General features: G+C 50.8%; 1 protein-coding gene, 1 long non-coding RNA gene and 1 pseudogene across 6 annotated transcripts; 2 read left to right on the forward strand and 1 right to left on the reverse strand.

Moving 5' to 3' along the window:
- Positions 1-86: 86 nt before the first annotated feature.
- Positions 87-7329, forward strand: LOC147358771 (uncharacterized). 3 transcript variants are annotated; one of them, XR_015142440.1, is made up of 5 exons: positions 87-221; positions 2764-2861; positions 3380-3692; positions 4712-5155; positions 5352-7329. It is a non-coding gene; the product is annotated as an uncharacterized LOC147358771 (long non-coding RNA). The 3 variants fall into 3 exon arrangements; XR_015142438.1 differs by lacking the exons at positions 3380-3692; positions 4712-5155; positions 5352-7329 and having other exon boundaries at positions 95-221; positions 2605-3213; XR_015142439.1 differs by lacking the exons at positions 3380-3692; positions 4712-5155; positions 5352-7329 and having other exon boundaries at positions 96-221; positions 2610-2988.
- Positions 6918-9983, reverse strand: TIMM10 (translocase of inner mitochondrial membrane 10). Of its 2 annotated transcripts, none has more exons than XM_086341758.1 (3): positions 9447-9983; positions 8870-8986; positions 6918-7327 (listed from the first exon to the last, which is right to left on the reverse strand). In XM_086341758.1, the coding sequence occupies exons 2-3, from the start codon at positions 8938-8940 to the stop codon at positions 7126-7128; spliced, it is 273 nt and encodes a 90-aa protein (XP_086197884.1). In that variant the 5' UTR covers positions 8941-8986; positions 9447-9983; the 3' UTR covers positions 6918-7125. The 2 variants fall into 2 exon arrangements, with proteins under 2 accessions (XP_086197884.1, XP_086197886.1); XM_086341760.1 differs by having other exon boundaries at positions 9106-9455.
- Positions 9984-15881: 5898 nt separating this feature from the next.
- LOC147358773 (large ribosomal subunit protein uL4 pseudogene) lies at positions 15882-18712 on the forward strand (annotated as a pseudogene). Its single transcript, XR_015142437.1, has one exon. The product of XR_015142437.1 is annotated as a large ribosomal subunit protein uL4 pseudogene (transcript).
- The last annotated feature ends 234 nt before the right edge of the window (positions 18713-18946 follow it).

An 18946-nucleotide genomic window follows, 5' to 3' on the forward strand; every position in this document is an offset into this window, starting at 1 on the left:
ATCAAATTATGGCGTGGCAAGCGCAGTTGCGTCTAAAGGAAGTGCCGTGCGGGACAGAGATTCTGTGCTGTCACGCGTCACCCGGGAGGGCGGTGATCTAGACTAGAGGGCAGGACGGAGTCCCTGCAGAGGCTGTGGTGCCGAGATCGCACTATGGAAGGCTTCCCGCGTCTGATTTATCCACGCTGAAAAGGAGGACGGGCCTCCCAGGCGGCTCAGCGGTAAAGAACCCACGTGTCAATGCGGGAGACGCGGGTTGGACCCCTGGGTTGGGAAGGTTCCCCTGGAGAAGGAAGTGGCAACCCACTCCAGTATGCTTGCCTGGAGAACCCCAAGGACAGAGGAGCCTGAGTCGGGCCACAGTCCGTGGGGTCGCAAAGAGTCAGACGCGACTGAGCGACTAGACACAGTGCCGAGGAGGACGCTGAACCACTGTGGGAGCTGACGGTGCGCCCGGACCGAAGCGCGCGTAGACGGAGGGGGGCTGTGGCGAGAGGTTGCAGCTGGAAAGTAAAGACAGGCCAGCTGTACGGGATCCTCTAAGACGATGAGTGCTCAGTGACGACGGAAAATGACCCTCCTCCCCCCTCCCTCGCTCTTCTCCCTTGCTGCCTGGGTCTGTAAAAGCGCCACCTTGCACGCAGTCGTTTAAGCCCAAACTGGAGTTATCCGGTCTCTGCTCCCAGCCCCGCCTTCCACATCCAACCTACTGGTGAGCCTGCGGTTCCGACCTCTGATGCTTGACTTCCTGGCGGTCCAGTGGCTAAGACCACCCGCCCCCCCGCCTCCCCGCCCCCGCCGCACTTCCCCTGCAGGGGCTTGGGTTCGATCCCTGGTCATGAGTGACATGGACAAACTTTTTTTTATTTTTAAAGAGAGAGAGAGATCTCTTCTCCATCGACTGCTATCCCACAAGCCCGGGCCTCATCAGATCCAACCTGGGCTCCTGCAGCGTTTCCACCTTGACCTTCCGGATTCCACTCATAGATCCAAGTCTGCCTTCCAGGGAGAATTACAGGCCACTCCCCTTGGTGGTTTCCCGAGCCTGTTGAGCAAGCGTCCAGGCTCCCAGCAGCGCCTCCGGGCCCATTTGGGCCCTCCTGCCGCCCCCTTCCCCCTCTGGCATCTCCCCTCTCTGTGTTTTCACCGGGGTGACCTGGCCTTATCCAGCAACACCCCGTGTTCTCCCACCTGGGCCTGGAACATTCTTCTGTCCTGGTCTATCTACTGATCCTCCAGATTTTGACTTAACCGTCACTTCCTACAGGAAGGCTCTTTGACTCCAACAATAAGTCCCTCTGCTATATGACTCGTGGGGTATCTGAGCTGCCCTTTGGCACATTTCATCACGATGTGTGTCTCCTCTGATGGTCAGTGTGGGCTGGCGGGCAGGGACCAGCGCCCACCGCCCCCACCACTAACACTAACCTGTGACTTAGCACAGAAGCCACCCCCCTCCCCCACCCGTCCCCCTGCAAATTCCTACCCAACCTTCAGGTGTCTCTCACGCATATCGCTTTCAGGGTGACCATCTTCTCTGAGCACTCAGACCTGGGGTGGAGGGGGTCATCCCTTTACATAGCACTCATCACAATTATAAGAGGGACAGATTTTATGGAACTGCCCTGATGATGGCCCAATGGCTAAGACTCCATGCTTCCAACGCAGGGGGCCCAGGGTTCAATCCCTGGTCAGGGAACTAGACCCCACATGACGCCAGCAGGAGTCCACATACCTCACCGGAAAGATCCTGCGTGTTGCAGCTAAGACCTGGTGCAGCTTAATTACTTTTTAAAAGTGGCTGATTTTAGTACCTATCTCTCCCCAGGTACTTTAATTTCTGTCTTGCTTCTTTTTGCCCCAGCATTCAAACTGATGCTTGTCACAAGATTTCCCTCAGGTCAGCCCACAAGAATTTTTATGAAACTTCCTGAAATTGCATACAAAACCCTATGTGCGCATAGTTTTCCAAAGAACCAGTCTGTGGCTTTTGTTGGGAGTTTCAGAGCGGTCCAAGAGCTGAAAGGTTAAGAACTTTCTCCCTTCTTTCCTTCAAAACAGCATGCAGCTGCTGCTGCTGCTGCTAAGTCACTGGAGTCGTGTCCGACTCTGTGCGACCCGATAGATGGCAGCATGAGGTTTATGTAAAACCGTTGCCCTAAGATGTAAACTCCAGGTTGACAAGGATCTTCACCTGTCCTGTTCCATGGTGAACCGCAGATGCCTGGAACGGCGCCTCGATCCTTCCAGGCACAGGTGTAGAATGACCGAGCATATTCTCTGACAACCGTTAACGGTTGTGAGAACTGTTAGTGGTTGTTAACTCTTTCTCTGTAACAAATGACCCCAGAAAATAATGGCTTAAAGCAACCTTTATTATCTCGGCTTCCTAGGCTGGGAGTCAGGGTGCAGGTCCATTCGGTCCTCTGCTTCAGGGGCTCTCACAGGGCTGCAAAGTGCCAGCCAGAGCTGGTGTCATCTGACAGGATGCAGGAGAAGGACCTGCATCCCAGCTCACTCGGGTGGGTGCTGGCGGGATTCAGTTCCGCGCTGACTGTGCGCCGGAGGCTGCCTGAGGTCCTCACCATGCGGGTCTCTTCCTAGGGCAGCTGACAACATGGAAGCCTGCCTCCTGAGGGTTTGCAAGTGAGAGGAGAAGGGATGGTGGGGGCAAGAGGAACGCTACAGGGACGGCCATTACGCTCTTCTGTGCCTGGACCTTGGACGCAGTGTTCATCACCTTTGCTGTGTTCTGTTCGTTAGATGCAAGCCTCTACGAGGAGGAGTGAACACTGTATTTAAGATGGATAACCAACAAGGACCTACTGTATAGCACATGGAACTCCGCCTGGATGCGAGGGGTATTTAGGGGAGAATGGATACGTGTATATGTATGGCTAAGTCCCTTTGCTGTTCACCTGAAATTATCATATTGTTAACCAGCTATGTTTTGTTTAGTTGCCAAATCACATCCGGTTCTTTTGCAACCCCATGGACTACAGCCCACCAGGTTCCTTTGTCCATGGGATTTCCTGGGCAAGAAGACTGGAGTGGGCTGCCATGTCTTTATCCAGGGGATCTTCCCAATCCAGGGATCAAACTTACATCTCCTGCATAAGCAGGCGGATTCTTTACTGCTGAGCCACCAGGGAAGCCCATCAATCAGCTATACTCCAATGCAAAATAAAAAGTTTAAAAAAGGAAAAAAAAAAATCCAACAACCAAAAGCCTCCCTCAAGGTCAGGTGCACATTGGAAGGAGATTGTACTGGGGATGAACAGCAGTGAGCAGAGTGGGTGGGTCGTTAGAAGCCACCTTGCAGACAGCTCGCTCCCGGACAGGACGACCGGATGACGTGTTTTCGTGTTTTCTCATTCAGCTTCCAGCTAGGCTCGGCTGAAAACCCAGGGAGCACATGGTGCAGCGCTGAGGAGGAGGGGAGACACGGGGGAGGGAAGGCTCGCTGGACGGCGGAGCCTCCGCCCGTCCTCCAGCAGACCCCTGCCACGCAGAAAAGGAGGCAGATGTGTCAGATTTTCTAACTTTTCAAAAGAAGCCAAAGTCCTGGTTTTTCACGAGACACTCCTCAATTTGTAAATCTGACAGTCTAGCGAGCGCACACGAGGATTGAGTTTTTGACCCTTCTCTTCAGCCGAGAAGGCGGGCCTCGCCTATTCCACCACCCTTCACAGGTCTGTTCACCTCTCCACGCCTCCCCTCCCGCCCCCTATATTGTTCACTGAAGGCAGCCCGCATGCCAACTCACTCTTTGCCACCCCATGTCCCACTCTTTGCGACCCCATGGACTGTAGCCTGCCAGGCTTCTCTGTCCATGGGATTCTCCAGGCAGGAATACTGGAAAGGGTTGCCATTCCCTCCTCCAGGGGATTGAACCTGCATCTCTTACTGGGAATCCTTACCTCTAGCGTCTCCTGGGAAGCCCTCACTGAAGGCAGGGACCCAGCTAATTCACGTTGTACACCTTCTATAGCTCTCTGCACGTGGCAAGGCAACAGCAGATATTGTTGAATGAGATACGACTTTGCTGACATATTAAGGAAGACTCCCCAAGTCCACCCTCACCTCGACCCAGAGGAGTGGGTGAAAGTGGGCTCTGAATTAGCTGCAGTCCTGCCACCTGCTTGATCTCGGACCCTTCGCAAGTTACTTACTTTTGGGAGCCTCAGCTTCCTCATCTATGAGAACCACAGTACCTGCCTCAGAGCTGTTATCGGATCTTAATGAAATAATATACTCACTAGCACGATGTGGCAACAATAGGTTTTTTTTAATTTCTTGTTCTTTTTGGCCGTGCTGGCTCTTCGTGGCCTCGTGTAGGCTCTCTCCAGCTGCGGCCAGCAGGGGCTCCTCTCTGCTTGCAGCACGCGGGCTTCTCATCGCGGTGGCTCCTTTTGTTGTGGCATAAGGGCTCTAGGTGCCCCATGGCACGTGGGATCTTCCTGGACCAGGGATCGAACTAGCGTCCCCTGCATTGCAAGGTGGACGCTAAACCTCTGGATCCCCAGGGAAGCCCTCAACAGGTACTTGTACTCGAATCCACACACACAGACACACACACACACACACACCCATTTCCTCACTGGATCCTTGGCATGTCTCCCCTGAATCCATGTCATCCATCTACCGCCATCCACCCAGCTGGCAGCTAGAGGGAGCCTTTAAAATGCAGATTTGTCATTTTCACTGCCAGGGTTCACCTCCTTCCAGTTTGCTGATGCCCTTCAGAGAACACCCAGCCTTTTAACACAGCTCTTCAGGCTCTGTGGAGCTGCGCCGGCCCGGCCTCAGACAGGTCTCTTCTCCACCACCCACCTCCCATCCCATCCCACTCCAACGCGAGCTTTTCTGCAGTGCTGTCTGTAGCTGAAACCTCTTCTCTCCACCCCGACCGCCCTTGCTTCTAATATGTTTCGGCGATGCACCCTGGAAACTCCTGACACTTCCTGCTAAACCTGAGGGCAGGCACAGTCTGTTTTCCTCACCATTGACCCTTCCTAGCACAACCCCCGCTGAGGACCCGAGGAATGCCCGCGGACCGGCGCCAGCGGGCGGACTCCCGTGGGCGGACGGCGCCACCTGCTGGCCCACACCAGCACTGCAGCACCTGGATACCGGCTCTCAGCCCAGCCTGGAGGTGATTTTTAACAACGGTTTTTTAACTTTTCTGGGGGTATTATCTCATGTCTCCTTACATCCAAGTTAACAATTTTTTTTTAAAAGGTAACATTATGAGTATTTAATATGGGAAAGGGAGGCACTTTCCCAAGTGCCTTAGTTATTATTAACACATTTAATCTTCACGACAACTCGATGAACTGGTTTTATCACAGGGTGACTGAGCTGGTGCTGGCCGTAAAGAATTTGCCTGCCAGTGCAGGAGATGGAAGAGACGAAGGTTCGATCCCTGGGTCGGATGATCCCTTGATAAAGGGCATGGCAACTCACTCGTCTCCTTGCCTGGAGACGCCCATGGACAGAGGAGCCTGGTGAGCTGCAGTCCATGGGGTCGCCAAGAGTCGGACATGACTGAGGACGCACTCAGCTGAGGCACAGAGCCATCAGATGCCTCCCCAGGAGCACACAGACTGAAACTTTCACCCCAGGCGGTCTGACCTGATCTGGACTGTTTTTTCCCGGATGCTCCGTGCAGTTTGTGGGATACTAGTTATCCAACCAGGAAATGAACCTGGGCCCTTGGCAGTGAAGGTGACACGACCCAAGCACTGGGCGGCCAGGGAGCTCCCTGAGCCTGTCCTCTGTAAGCCTGACACGCACTGCCTCTACTTGTCCTGCGTGCCCAGGGCCCGGTGAGGTTACATGCCGGACGCCAGCCTCTGCTCTGAAGGCTCTGCTACCACAGTGGCACTGGGGTCACCGGAGCTCCCGGCGCAGCGAGCCGCCCTTTCTGAGCCACAGTTCTCCAAGGGCACCGTCAGGACAGGCGTCGCTGCGGCCTCCCCTCTGCGAGGCAGCTCGTGCAGTCCGTCCTGGCCTCCAGGCTACCGCTCCTCTCCTGTAACCCAGAAACCACCTCTCGGAGCCCCCGTTTCCTAAGATGGCCTCTAGCCTGCTGGGTGGATCGGACTGCAGATCCCACCAAGGGCGAGGAGAGCGGTCCGCAGTGCGGACTCACGTGGACCCCAGATGGCTAATGGCGGTTACACTCAGGCCCTCCCCTGATCACACACACCGTGCGTGACGCTGGGTCCCTTCACGTGTTCCGCTATGGCCGTTTAGAACCAAGACGTTGTGGCTACTTAAGTTCCACCTGCTTTCCACCCGCTCCTCTAAATCATTTTTTTTCCATTATTTGGGAAAATGATGTGCCTGCCTGCACTTCAGTTGTTAAACATAAAAAGCTGGGCTTCCCTGGTGGTACAGTGGTGAAGAAGCCACCCGCCAATGCAGGAGACGCGGGTTTGATCCCTGGTCCAGGAAGATTCCACCTGCCGCGGAGCAACTGGGACCACGAGCTGCAGCTGCTGAAGCCCCCGTGCCTACAGCCTGTGCTCCACGAGAACCCCGCACACCGCAACCAGAGAGAGCCCGCTCCCAGCAACGGAGACCCAGCGCAGCCAAACCAAACAAAGCACATGCTTGTTACAAAACCAGAAGTATCTTGGGAACCTTCTGTGGCCCAGCCATTACTGCAAGTGGTTCATTCACATTAACTCACTTTACCTTCACCCAGCCCTATGACTGTCCCCCGACTTTACAGATGAGGAAGCCAAGCACGGTGAGGTCAGGGTCACACAGCGAGCGGCTGATGGGGACTGCCCACTTAAGCCACAGGACCGGTCTCTGCTTTTAAACACGTCAGACTCCCTCTGCTGGTAGAGGCTGTGTCTGCCGCCTTCACTCCCAAGTGCCAGGCACACTGCTTTGCACACTGTGCGTGCCAACAAATTTGTTTTAATATATAATATATACACACACACACAGTCACAGGCCCGCCTGGGAAAGGGCTCCATCATACTCCAGCTCCTGAAGACCCTCCGCAAGGAGTCCAGGCCTGGCAGTCTTCACAGATGACGCCCAGCGAGGGGCACGTTTAGGAGACAGGTGGGGAGTGAGGGGGAGCACCTTAGGGTGTGCTGCCTCGCCTCACACAGGCCCAGAACTCTGCTGCGCCCTCTTCATCAGCTCCTCATCCTGCATAGACAGCTCTGTCAACTTCTTGCCCATCCGCTCATGGATGTCCAGGTACTTGGAGACACAGCGGTCCAGGCACACGGACTCGCCCTTGGACAGCTCTGCTTCCTTGTAGTGGGGAGGCACGCACTTCCGGTGGCAGGCGCTGGTCATTCTAGAAAGAAGGGCCAGGTCAGATCAGCAGCCTGCTGTGGCAAACCAGGAACTCGCGACCACTCCTGCCCTGCTACCCTGATCTCACCCGCCAGGAAGGCAGTGTGAACCCCCAATCTGCGCCTCCGCCGTCTTGGGAGGCCCTTGTCTGAGCCCATGGTCACCCCGTGTTTCTGACTCATCAGACAGGAACCGTTAGCTGAGTATTGGCTACGTTCCGGACATCATGCTAAGTGCGTGACGTGGATTCTGCCACGCAGTCCTTAGAATGACTCTATGCAGTCGGCACGATCGTTACCCCCTTTTTACAGATGAGGGAGTGAAGGAATAGGGAGCCTCAGGATCACATAAAGCTGGGCTACGACCCCAGGGAGCCTGACTGGGGGCTTCCTGGGGGCGCAGTGGTAAAGAACCCGCCTGCCAATGCAGGAGACGTAAGAGACGTGGGTTCGATCCCTGGGCGGGGAACAGCACCTGGAACAGGGCATGGCAACCCACTCCAGTGTTCTTGCCTGGAGAATCCCACAGACAGAGGAGCCTGGTGGGCTACAGTCCATGAGGTCGCAGACTTGGACACGGCCGAAGCAACTTACACGCACGCATGAAGCCTGACTTCACAGCTTACTTCAGAAAATTATTCTCACATATAGCCTTCGAGACAAACCCAACTAATCAAAGGAAGATACCGGAGAGTTTTAGCCAATAAAAAGAGCAGATAATTGTTGACTGCCTACCTGTGTTGGGCTTGATAAGTCTGTCTTATATTTTAACATTTAATATTTATAATGTCTCTATGGGAAAGGTACTATTATGAACTCCACTTTATAGCTGGGATAACCACCAGTCTACAAGTCCAAGTAACTTGCCCAAGGCCACAGTAGTGGTGGTTGATGTGTCTGTGATTTGTTCCCAAATCTGCCTGATGACTCATTAGGAGTCAGACTGAAGTCCTGGTCCTGGCACTGCTATTGACGAGCTGTGGACCCTGAGAAAGCTGCTGAACCTCTACAAGCCTCAATGTCCTCACCTTAAAAATGGGAAAAGGGAACTCAGTGGAGATAATAAAAAGATAATGCCTATAAAGTGCTCAGCATTGCTAAACGGGTTACGCAGGATCTGTCAAAAGGCAACTGCTCTACTGTCCCCAGAACCCAACCAGAGCCTCGTTTCTCTTCCTGTTCGGCTCCTCCATCAATTCCATCCCAATCCCAATGTCAAAATCCTTCTAGTCAGTCCACACCGCATCTGCATTAGCCCTTAACCATGGGGGTGGGTGAAGGAAACGCAACCCACTCCAGTCTTCTTACCTGGGAAATCCCATGGACAGAGGAGCCTGGCCGGCTACAGTCCAAGGGACGGAAGAGAGTCAGACACGACTCAGCCACTGGGTATGCTTACGTGGGGGTGGGTGCTGGGAAGCTAAGTATGGACCTCAGTTTATCCTAGATTAAGAGGAAGATTTTTCGGAAGTCGCCCACCTCTGCCCTTGGAGAGGATGACTTGGGAGCATTCTCTAAGACGTGAGGGGCAGGACCCGCCTTACCTGTTGTACATGTCGGCCATCATCTCTACCTCCAGCTCTGCGGCCAGCTGCTGGGCCCTGAGTGGGTCCATCTTAGCCCTGCGCCCTGGAAGAGATCACCTGCGGGCCTCCTAGTTCCTGGGTTTGGGCGGGGGAGACATCACGGTCAGCACCCAGCCCTCCCAGCCGCTTTCCCGTCCAGGGGCTGCAGGACGTGGAGGAATCCCAAGGGCATCCGACCAGGAGGGGCCGCTGACCTCGGCAAGCTCAAGCACCCAGCGTCGGACCTGGGAACCGAGGCTCCGCCCAAGGTCGCAAAGCCGGCGACGGCAGGCCTGCAGAGCGGGTCCCGGCACCCTGACGCCCAGCCCCTCAAGGTGGCCTCTCTCCGGGAGAAGAGGAGGGGATCGGGGACGGGGCCCCAAACGGCCCGCACGAACGCGCGGGGCCCTGCGGATCCGATGCGACGCGACCCTCCGGGGCCGAGCCCGGGGCCACGGCCCTGGAGCGGCGGCGCCGTCTTCGGGGTCGCCGCGCACTCCAAGCCTCTCCCCGCGCCCCCGGGGCCCCCGACGTCGGGCACACGCCACAAACTCACCGCGCGCACGGATGGGGCAGGGCGGAAGCACGTGGGGCGCGGCCGGCGGGAAGTCCCGCCTCCCTTCCGCTCAGGCCGCGCTTCCGGAGTGAAGACCCCGCCGCGGGCGGCGCCGGGAAATCCGCCACCATAGAGAGGGAGTGGCTGGCTCCCGTCGGAGGTGAGGGAGTCCTCCAGGTGCTAGAGAGGACGGCAGGGTACCATAGAGGCTGCGGCGGGCCGTAGAGCGCCCGCAGCAGGTAGAGTTAGGGTCCCTAGCGGGGATGGCGGAGCGGCTTGAGTTTATCGGTTCTGTCAGAGGGGGCAGGGGTACCGAGCTCGGTGAACCTCACCCTGCGCCCCCCGGGGGGGCGGGGGCTGACGTCGGAGTGCAGGTCTGGTGCAGAGAAGGAAGCACGTCCTCAAACTGCAGTTCTCAGATGCATGTAACCCCACCTGGGCCGCCTAAAATCACCCGTGTCCAGGGCCCACTTCGCACCAAATAAATGAGAATCCCCGAGGCTAGGACCCAGGCATCGGTATGTCGTGGGAGTGTGTAATTTCCTCGGTTCTGTCTCGTCAGCAAGAATTTGAAGCGACGGAGGTTAAAACCCTTGGATAGCTCCGTGTTACAGTTCTGTTTTATTTAGAAAATAAAGGAAAATACATCTTCCAGGCGTGAGGGAATGCCGACCCAAACGGCGCGAAGACGGGGGAGAGACAGCGCCCCAGCCCTTAGGCTCCTCTTTTTATATGTTTTTTCCCTCCCCTGGGCCTGCCCTATGTAAATTGGGCTCGCCAGGAGTGCTGTTTGTTCTACCTGAGGGCCTCACTCTGGTCCTCAGACCTTCCTTTGTTCTGTTTTCTTGGGCTTTCCCGTTCCTTGTGTTTTAGCCACCGCCATTCTGGGCTCCTTTTTCCTATTCTAACTACGTAACAGGTCCATTGTAGAATTCCCCTGCGATTTCCCTGTGCGGGCAGGTTTGAGAGCCAGAGTTCAAGAGGGCTTTCGGGTGAGTACAGCTGTGCGGAGATCCCTGAACTGTCTCTGGGGTTGCAGAGACCAGCGAGGCGCCTTCTTATAGAAAGAGGAGTCAAGTATACAGTATGTTTTATTCACCTCCTGTTAGATTCCCCCACAATCACAGACAACTACCCAATATGATCACACGGACCACAGGCTTGTCTAAATGAAACTAAGCCATGCCATGTGGGGCCACCCAAGACGGACAGGTCATGGTGGAGAGGTCTGACAATGTGGTCCACTGGAGAAGGGAATGGCAAACCAGTTCAGTATTCTTGCCTTGAGAACCCCATGAACAGTAGGAAAAGACAAAAAGAAAGGACACTGAAAGATGAATTCCCCAGGTCGGTAGGTGCCCAATATGCTACTGGAGATCAGTGGAGAAATAACTCCAGAAAGAATGAAGGGATGGAGCCAAAGCAAAAACAACACCCAGTTGTGGATGGGATTGGTGATAGAAGCAAGGTTTGATGCTGTAAAGGGCAATATTGCATAGGAACCTGGAATGTTAGGTCCATGAATCAAGGCGAATTGGAAGTGGTCAAACAGATGACAAGAGTGAACGTTGACATTCTAGGAATCAGTGAACTAAGATGGACTGGAATAGTGAATTTAACTCAGATGACCATTATATCTATTACTGTGGGCAGGAATCCCTTAGAAGAAATGGAGTAGCCATCACAGTCAACAAAAAAGTCCGAAATGCAGTACTTGGATGCAATCTCAAAAACGACAGAATGATCTCTGTTCGTTTCCAAGGCAAATCATTCAATATCACAGTAACCCAAGTCTATGCCCCAAAAAGTAACACTGAAGAATCTGAACAGTTCTATGAAGACCTACAAGATCTTCTAGAGCTAACACCCAAAAAATATGTCCTTTTCCTTATAGGGGACTGGAATGCAAAAATAGGAAGTCAAGAGAAACACCTGGAGTAACAGGCAAATTTAGTCTTGGAGTACAGAATGAAGCAGGGCAAAGGCTAATAGATTTTTGCCAAGAGAACACACTGGTCATAGCAAACACCCTCTTCCAACAACACAAGAGAAGACTCTACACATGGATGTCACCAGCTGGTTGACACCAAAATCAGATTGATTATATTCTTTTTAGCCAAAGATGGAGAAGCTGTATACAGTCAGCAAAAATAAGACTGGGAGATGACTGTGGCTTAGATCATGAAATCCTTATTGCCAAATTCAGACTGAAATTGAAGAAAGTGGAGAAAACCACTAGACCATTTAGATGTAAATCAAATCCCCTATGACTATACAGTGGGAGTGACAAATAGATTTAAGGGACTAGATCTAATAGAGTGCCTGATGAACTATGGATGGAGGCTCCTGACATTGTACAGGAGACAGGAATCAAGACCATCCCCAAGAAAAACAAATGCAAAAAAGCAAAATGGCTGTCTGAGGAGGCCTTACAAATAGCTGTGAAAAGAAGGAAAGTGAAAAGCAAAGGAGAAAAGGAAAGACATACCCATTTGAATGCAGAGTTCCAAAGAATAGCACGGAGAGATAAGAAAACTTTGCTCAGCGATCAATGCAAAGAAGTAGAGGAAAACAATACATTAATGGGAAAGACTAGAGATGGCTTCAAGAAAATTAGAGATACCAAGGGAACATTTTATGCAAATATGGGCTCAATAAAGGACAGAAATAGTATGGACCTAACAGAAGCAGAAGATATTAAGAAGAGGTGGCAAGAATACACAGAAGTACTGTACAAAAAAGAGCTTCACGACCCAGATAATCATGATGGTGTGATCACTTACCTAGAGCCAGACTTCCTGGAATGTGAAGTCAAGTGGGCCTTAGAAAGCATCACTATGAACAAAGCTAGTGGAGGTGATGGAATTCCAGTTGAGCTATTTCAAATCCTGAAAAATGATGCTGTGAAAGTGCTGCACTCAATATGCCAGCAAATTTGGAAAACTCAGCAATGGCCACAGGACTGGAAAAGGTCAGTTTTCATTCCAGTCCTAAAGAAAGGCAGTGCCAAAGAATGCTCAAACTACTGCACAATTGCACTCATCTCACACGCTAGTAAAGTAATGCTCAAAATTCTCCAAGCCAGGCTTCAGCAATACGTGAACCATGAACTTCCAGATGTTCAAGCTGGTATTAGAAAAGGCAGAGGAACCAGAGATCAAATTGCCAACATCCGCTGGATCATCGAAAAAGCCAGAGAGTTCCAGAAAAACATCTATTTCTGCGTTATTGACTATGCCAAAGCCTTTGACTGTGTGGATCACAGCGAACTGTGGAAAATTCTGAAAGAGATGGGAATACCAGACCACCTGACCTGCCTCTTGAGAAACCTGTATGCAGGTCAGGAAGCAACAGTTAGAACTGGACATGGATCAACAGACTGGTTCCAAATAGGAAAAGGAGTACGTCAAGGCTGTATATTGTCACCCTGCTTATTTAACTTCTATGCAGAGTACATCATGAGAAACGCTGGGCTGGAGGAAGCACAAGCTGGAATCAAGATTGCTGGGGGAAATATCAATGACCTCAGATATGCAGATGACACCAACCTTATGGCAGAAAGTGAAGAAGAGCTAAAGAGCTTCTTGATGAAAGTGAAAGAGGAGAGTGAAAAAGTTGGCTTAAAGCTCAACATTCAGAAAACGAAGATCATGGCATCCTGTCCCATCACTTCATGGGAAATAGATGGGGAAACAGTGCAAACAGTGTCAGACTTTATTTTTGGGGGGCTCCAAAATCACTGCAGATGGTGATTGCAGCCATGAAATTAAAAGATGCTTACTCCTAGGAAGGAAAGTTATGACCAACCTAGATAGCATATTCAAAAGCAGAGACATTACTTTGCCAACAAAGGTCCGTCTAGTCAAGGCTATGGTTTTTCCAGTGGTCATGTATGGATGTGAGAGTTGGACTATAAAGAAAGCTGAGCACCCAAGAATTGATGCTTTTGAACTGTGGTGTTGGAGAAGACTCTTGAGAGTCCCTTGGACTGCAAGGAGATCCAATCACTCCATCCTAAAGGAGATCAGTCCAGAGTGTTCATTGGAAGGACTGATGTTGAAGCTGAAACTCCAATACTTTGGCCACCTGATGGGAAGAGCTGACTCGTTGGAAAAGACTCTGATGCTGGGAAGGATTAGGGGCAGGAGGAGAAGGGGATGACAGAGGATGAAATGGTTGGATGGCATCACCGACTCAATGGACATGGATTTGGGTGGACTCCGGGAGTTGGTGATGGACAGAGAGGCCTGGCGTGCTGTGGTTTGTGGGGTCGCAAAGAGTCCGACACAACTAAGCGATTGAACTGAACTGAAGTAGATGCCCCAGACCATCTCTTCATAAAGATGATTAGGCAGCCATTGCAGCTGCCACCAGAGCCATCCTAGCGTGTTTGGGTGAAGAAGAAGGGTATTTGTGAGTGTGTGTGAGTGTGAAGGGTATTAGTTGCTCAGTCATGTCCAATTCTTGGCAACCCCATGGACTGTAGCCCACCAGGCTCCTCTGTGGGGATTCTCCTGGCAAGAATACTGGAGTGTGTTGTCATACCCTCCTTTAGGGGATCTTCCCAACCTAGGATCAAACCCAGGTCTCCCACACCACAGGCAGATTCTTTACCGTCTGATCCACCAGGGAAACACAAGAATACTGGAGTGGGTAGACTATCCGCTCTCCAGGGGATCTTCCCAACCCTGGGATGGAATCTGGGTCTCCTGCATTGCAGGCAGACCCATTGTCTGAGCCACCAGGGAACAAGACAACGTGCTTCTCTGCATGCCTGTCTCCTGCTCCCTGCCCTCCTCCCCTGACCCCAAGAAAAAATCCACCTCAATCCTGGATATTTCAAGGGACATCCCAGTGAACGAAATTTAAAGATGCAAGTTAATGATGCAAGGGTACACTGCCCGTAGGAGAAGGTGGGCCAGACAATTTATGTGGTTGGTCACAATGTACTTTCCTGGGAAAGCCATGATTTTAAACATTGGGTCTCATTACAGCACTGCTGTAAGGACTCAACCTCTGCTAAACCCTATGCCCTGATACTTTAAAATTGAGGTATAGGACTTCCCTGGAGGCACAGTGGATAAGAATCTGCCTACCACTGCAGATAGCACGAGTTCAATTCCTGGTCCGGGAAGATTCCACGTGCCTTGGAGCAAATAAGCCCTGAGCCACGCCACAGAGCCTGCACACCTACAGCAGATGCTTTGCAACAGAGAAGCCACTGCAATGAGAAGCCCGCACACCGCGATGGACAGGAGCCTACCCTCTCTGCAACTAGAGAAAGCCGGCATACAGCAACAAAGACCCAGGGCAACCAAAAATGAATAAATTTTTTAAACTGAGGTATAAAATTCAGACAGTAAAGTAGTAACATGCAGAATCTTAATTTTTAAACAGATATTCATTTTTATAACCATTACCCAGATCAAGATACAAAATACTTCCAGCACCCTAAAAAGTTATCTCATGTCCCTTCCCAGTCAATATCCCCTCTCCTGCAGTGAACCTCTATTCTGACTTCTATCAGCATCAGTTAGTTCTGCCTACTCTTGAACATCATGTAAGCAAAATTATACATTACTTTCTGTTTGTGCCTCACCTCTTTAGCTCAACGTAGCATTGGTGAGATTTCAGCCATACTGTCGTGTGTATCTCTTATGCATTTTTCTTTATTGCTGTCGAGTGTTTGATTGTATAAATCAGCTGTAATGCATTTATCTATGCTCCTGTTGATGAACTTGTGGGTTGTTTCCAGTTTTGGCTATTGAGATAATACTGTGATGTATATTATTGTACATATTGATCCTGGTTTTTGCTTTTGAAAACATTATAAATATATGGAATATTAAGAAATTACATGGAAAAGAAGATGGGTTCTTGCGAGAAGAATCTGCTCCCTAGACGGGACTTTTTTAAATCAGATTTTATGAATGATTGTGTAACTGTATGATTCCATTTAAACCACATTCTGAAAATGACAAAATTATAGCGATGAGAGAAAAGATTAATGAGATTGCCTAGGGTTAGATTTGGTGGGGAGAGGGAGGGAAGTGTGCCTAAGGGAATAACACAAGGCAGATCTTTGTGTGGGTGAAATGGTTCCATGTCCTGATTGTGGGTGGAGGTTTTATACAAATCTAAGCTGTCATAACACCATACAAGCCATGATATCCAGGCCAACTTCCTTGTTTTGATATTGCATAAGTTATGTAAGATTTGGCTTTCAGTGGATAAATCTTAAGTAAAATGTAACCTTCAGTTCCCTTTCTGTATTACTTATGTAACTTCTATAAACCTATAATTATTTCAAAATGAAGTTTTAAAAATCATTATAAAACAAACAGAAAAAATAGCATATCTAATCCATGACAGTTGCTCAATAACAATGAAATGTTGCTTTCTTTTTGGAGTTTTATTTATTAGGGCAAAGTTTAAAAGTACAGAAGACATTTGCTGTGGGCGCCGCTCTCCTCTCCACGTCACGGCGTGCGCTTGTCCACTGACCCCAGTGTGCTCCGAAAAGGGGGCTCCTCTGGCAGAAATGTCACTTTGCCTGCTGTGTTCAAGGCTCCCACTCGACCAGATAGTGTGAACTAGGTTCACACCAACTTGCGCAAAAGCAACAGACAGCCCTCTGCTGCCAGTCGATCAGCAGGTCATCAAACCCGTGCCGAGTGTCGGGGTACCGGCAGAGCTGTGGCTCGAATTCCCAGGGTTCCAGGTGGCGGGACTCCCCGTTCTGGCCAGGGTGCTTCTGGAAATACGTGTCGTGGGGGCCACCTGTTTGCACCAACCAGGACCTGACGACGTTGGCACCGCAGAGCGAGTACAGAGCAGCAGCGATGCTCCATCTGCTCTGCGCCAGCCGCCCCGGCCTCGCCACCGCTGGTCATGCCTAAAGGTCATTGTGTAGGGGAAGCTCCTGAACTTCCTTTGGAGGCTGAAGATAAAGTTGAAGGCTATAAGAAGACCAAGCAGGCTGTTTTGCTTCTGAAGAAACTGAAGGCCCGGAATGACATCAGAAAGGTCTACGCCTCTCAGCGAATGAGAGCTGGCAGAGGTAAAATGAGAAACCCTCGCCGTGTCCAGTGCAGGGGACCCAGCCTCATCTGTAACGAAGACAGTGGTATCATCAGGGCCTTCAGAAACATCCCTGGAATTAATGGAAGCAAGCTGAACATTTTGAAACTTGCTCCTGATGGTCATGTGGGGCGTTTCTGCGTTCGGACTTAAAGCGCTCTCCGAAAGCCAGATGAGCTGTATGGCACTTGGCATCAAGCAGCCTCCCTCAAGAGTAACTACAATCTCCCCCTGCACAAGATGCTCAATACAGACCTCAGCAGCCTCTTGAAAAGCCCAGAAACCCAAAGAGCACTCTGAGCACCACGCAAGAAGATTCATCGCAGAGTCCTGAGAAAGAATGCACTGAAAACCCTGAGACTCATGTTGAAGCTTAACCCACACGCAAAGACCATGCACCAGAACGCCCTTCTTCAACAGGCCAAGAACCAGAGTCCGTCCGGATAAGGCGGCAGCAGTACTAGACACCAAATCAGATGAGAAGGGGGTTCGGGGCAAGAAACCTGCGGTGGGAAAAAAGGCTGCAGGGCACCAAGAAACCAGCAGCTGAGAAGAAGCCCGCAGGAAAGAAGGCTACCCCAGAGGGAAAGAAGGCTGCTGCGCACACTTACGTTTGCTTATTCCATAAACACCAACTCATCTGGGGCAGCTGATTTTGAATAAAGACCTGAACAGAGAGGCAAGGAGAAACATGAAAAATAAGTAAATACAAGTCTGGAAAAGTGGGGAGCACGGTGTACTGAATTTTCAGATGCTAATCACCCATCACCAGGACTTGACAGCTGTCAGCATTTAGCCGTATTTTCTCCATCTAACTGTATCTCTAACAGATGAGGTCTTTTTTCCACATTGCAATTTTCAGGCCCTTAAAGTTATAGACGTCTTCACACTAAGTACGGCTGGCAATCAGCAACATTGCACTGTTCAACCACTGGTACCCAAACCAGGCTTTCAGATCATGCCAGGCAGAAGCCCCTGAGTTTTCATTCCATATTTAAGCTAACTACAGTATTTGCTCATTTAATATCTATCTAGTGAGCACCCCATCTGACCCAGGCAACTTGCTAGGCCCCAGGCATATAGCCATGAACAGGAAGGTAAAGCCCCTGCCCTACTGGAGCTTAGAGTCTAGAGAGAAACTCCAGTGACGAATGAGGTGATTTTGGATTTCAATAAATATACGAGAAGGAAATAAACTATGCGGAGATGATGGAGAGGAACTCAAGGTCATGGGAGGCCTCTAGGAGGAAATGACATTTCAGACTAGAAGACAGTCTTACAAAGGGCAAGAGGGGAACGGTGGTAGTCCCGAGAACGGAAAGGAGGCAATTTATTGAAGGAATTGTGCGGGGAGCGAGCTCCGCCTCTGGCAAAGGTCATGAGGAAGGAGGCTTGGCATACGCAAAGGCGGGATCAAGCCTCAGGAGTCTCCCTGGAAATTCTCGAGCAATCTACCCCCAAAACCAGAGTCTGCCTACTTTCTGCTTTGTGCTTTCACCTACACCTCTGACTTTACGGGGGCTGTCCCCCACTACCTCTCTGAAAAAAGAGTTAGCTTACAGCTCCAGTTAATAATTCCTGGGTGTGACAGTGTTTCAACCTACAAACTCCCTTGGAAGTCCTCTAGCCTGCCTGAATAGGTTTTTCCGGCCACATGTGATTGCTCAGAGCCTCCAAACTGTGAGAGGCATGAGATGTTCTAAACTGTCTAAATACAGATTCCTTTGAGCAGTTAAAAGATTGATTAGAAATTGTATTGGTGAAGGGATTTTCACTTGTTGGGCCAATGTTTGCTGCTAAGTCTCCGTATCCCTTACCTGCTGTGTCCCTGGCAGTGTATTGATTAATATAATTGGTGTAAATAGTAGCTTTAATGTTTGTAACCTGGGACCCTTGAGTTAATTCTTTTTCTTGTTATAGCCCACCACACCTTTGCTCTGTAGGAATGCAACTTTATCTAATGCTTTTTGGAGGCTGGCGCCTGACTTTAGAATAATCACCTTTAGAGGAAAAGGCCTCCGGGCCAGAAGATGATGCAAATCACCTAAACTTTTGCATATGATAAGTTTGCAGGAAGAAAGCCTGGCTTGCTGCTTGACTCTACCCCTTCCCCCATTATCCTCTATGCATAACTTAAGGTATAAAAACTACTTTGGAAAATAAAGTGCGGGCCTTGTTCACCGAAACTTGGTCTCCCCATGTTGTTCTTTCTCTCACCTTCTGGCTGAATTATTCAGCCTCTTTTCTCCACTGAATTTCTTCACTGAGCTATCCTCATTCTATTACTCTTTATATCCTTAATTAACGTTTAATTAAGCAGTTGTTTCCTGATCCTCGCCGACGCCGTCCCCGCTTCGAATTCCCTGGATCCACCGGGGCTGGTCCCCGGCAGAATTGGAAGGAGGCCAGGATGGCTGAAG

Source organism: Bos grunniens, chromosome 15, assembly GCF_055505025.1.
Source record: "Bos grunniens cultivar Pamir isolate PY7600 chromosome 15, Bosgru_T2T1.0, whole genome shotgun sequence".
In the NCBI taxonomy this organism is placed as follows: Eukaryota; Metazoa; Chordata; class Mammalia; order Artiodactyla; family Bovidae; genus Bos; species Bos grunniens.

Bases quoted from the DNA above. Each gene is read 5' to 3' on its own strand.
- TIMM10 (XM_086341758.1), bottom strand. From the start codon at position 8,940: ATGGACCCACTCAGGGCCCAGCAGCTGGCCGCAGAGCTGGAGGTAGAG. The intron at 7,328-8,869 runs GTAAGGCGGGTC...CCTTCTTTCTAG, and splicing joins ATGGCCGACATGTACAACAG to AATGACCAGCGCCTGCCACC.